We start from the raw sequence: 2,156 nt of genomic DNA on the forward strand, positions 1-2,156 counted from the left end.
AACATGTATTCGTAATGTAAATAGGATTTCTGCGACGCTAGACCAACAGTCATTGGAGGAAGTGGTACAATCAATACAAGATATGATTGACCATGTGGACGAACTGAGGAGGGTGGTAGAGGGGAGCAATAGGGGTAGGTCTAGGCCTAGGCCTAAAGCGGCAGATGAACAAGGAAAAACGCCGTTTCAACTACCACGTATACGCCCTCCTAAAGGTGCTGAAGTGTCAAAAGAATCCTCCCCTTCATCAGTTGTTGCAGTTATAGGCCCCTACTAGACCTACTACCACTGTCAGTACTACTGCCGCCAGTGCTAGCTAAATGATGTCCAGCAGACGCGGTGGTAGTACTACTAGGCCTAGAAGACGTGGTGGTAGTAGGCCTACTACTACTACTACTAGGCCTACTCGTAGCACTGGCAGCAGTAGTAGTAGTAGAAGGCCTAGGCCTATACCTGACATGGTCTCTGGCACGCGTAATAGCTTGAGAAGCCACATTAGCCACTTGCTCCAAATGCCTCCCAGATTCAGACATAACACTTTTTTTAATTTTGGGTAACTTCGTACTTTTTTAAATAAACCACTTAAACACAATTAAATCGTATAGCAAAAGGATTAAAAAGTTTTTCTGTAGCTCATAGGCAGTCGATGACGATTCACATGCGGAAAATTCAACAGCCAATCACCATCACTTAATGGAAATATACCTTGTAAGTGAACATCCAATCACAGTCACTTAATGGAATTCCCATATAATGGTTGATTGCACTTAACTCAAATACAGCAGCCAATCACAATCCCTTAATGAAATTACCAAAAATGGTCAATTGCAGTTAACTTGAAATGCATTCAAGTTAACTTGAAATGCATTCAAGTTAACTGCAATTGAATTAGAGTTAACTCTAATTCATTTCAAGTTAACTGCAATTCCAATGTATTGTAGTTAACTTGAATTCAATTCGAGTTAACTGTAATTGAATTACAGTTAACTGTAATGCATTCGACTTAACTGCAATTCAGAGGTAAATGATAAAACGGCTTGCCATACGGCCGACCACCGTCGGGCGACGTGATTCTATGGAATTGTCGGTTTTAATGACGATCCGTTCAGACTGCTACCCACCATCAGCACACAGGGTGCGGAGTTGGATTCGTCGTAAGCTAGAGATCCATTTGTCGCCTGTTGCAATTGCGGCTCCGTTTGCGGTACGATGCGTTTTGATCAATATAACTGTTTTAAGCGAGAGCGATTCCATTATTTTAAGCGCTCCATGGAGCGATTCATCCGTTTTGAATTGCGGTAATATTCACATGCACGTACTCCGTATAGTATAGATGGAATCACCAAACGCACTGTAAACGCAAACGCCGAATTGGAGCCGGATTTGCAATAACGGTGACGTGACGATGACGGTCGCACGACGCAGTGATCTAGACTACCCGGCATTATTGATCAAGATCCTAGATCTGGTAGATACTCCCGATGCTGATTATGATGATTACATGGAGACTACTTGATATTATTACACACATTATTATTATAAATTGTTACTATTTTAGTTATTCACAAATACGAACAAATACCTCTTTGTGTGTGTTATACATGTGTTTGTAGAAGCGTATTGCGTTTGGTCCTGCCGTCAAAGACCGTGGAAGATGTCCGAAATCTTCCGGATTAAGAACAGTCTTTGAGCCTAGCTTGACAAAATCATTCAACCACCAGAACAGGATACCGGAGACCATGTTAGTGTGGCCCTGGAGGAATATTACATTCTTTCCTTCTCTTTCCAGATCAATTGGTACTTTATCTCTCAATCTATGGTTAGTGCAACATATCTGTAACATAAATATAGTATTATTTATATACTACAAAATTTGCGATAGTATTAAAAAAATAATGAACAGGCTACTAATACTGTATGCTTGTATATTATAATGAAGAGTTTTTGACAAAATTTTGTCAAACTGCTGCATAAAAAGTTTTTAATGATGTTCAACTAAATGGCAATTGGAATTGTCTTCACAATCAATTGTTTGCTTTTGTTGTATTACTTGACGTCCTAAAGTTTATATTTTGTTAGGCCCTAAATACAACATTTCAAACGTGAAAAAGAGGAATCTGCGAGTGCGAAAACCTATATATATATATATATATATA

At 39.4% G+C, this 2,156-nt stretch overlaps 1 protein-coding gene across 2 annotated transcripts in view; it reads right to left on the reverse strand.

The window, feature by feature from the left end:
- The window catches only part of LOC117100913 (ATP-binding cassette sub-family C member 9-like), a 21,801-nt gene that overhangs the window by 16,564 nt on the left and 3,081 nt on the right, over positions 1-2,156 (reverse strand). For both annotated transcript variants that reach the window (XM_033240755.1, XM_033240756.1), the window contains exon 3: positions 1,583-1,834. In XM_033240755.1, coding sequence (XP_033096646.1) covers positions 1,583-1,834 — 252 coding nt within the window. The remainder of the gene's footprint in view (positions 1-1,582; positions 1,835-2,156) is intronic.

Source organism: Anneissia japonica, unplaced genomic scaffold (genome assembly GCF_011630105.1).
Source record: "Anneissia japonica isolate Jap-2015-1 unplaced genomic scaffold, ASM1163010v1 scaffold287858_len863314_cov180, whole genome shotgun sequence".
NCBI lineage: Eukaryota > Metazoa > Echinodermata > Crinoidea > Comatulida > Comatulidae > Anneissia > Anneissia japonica.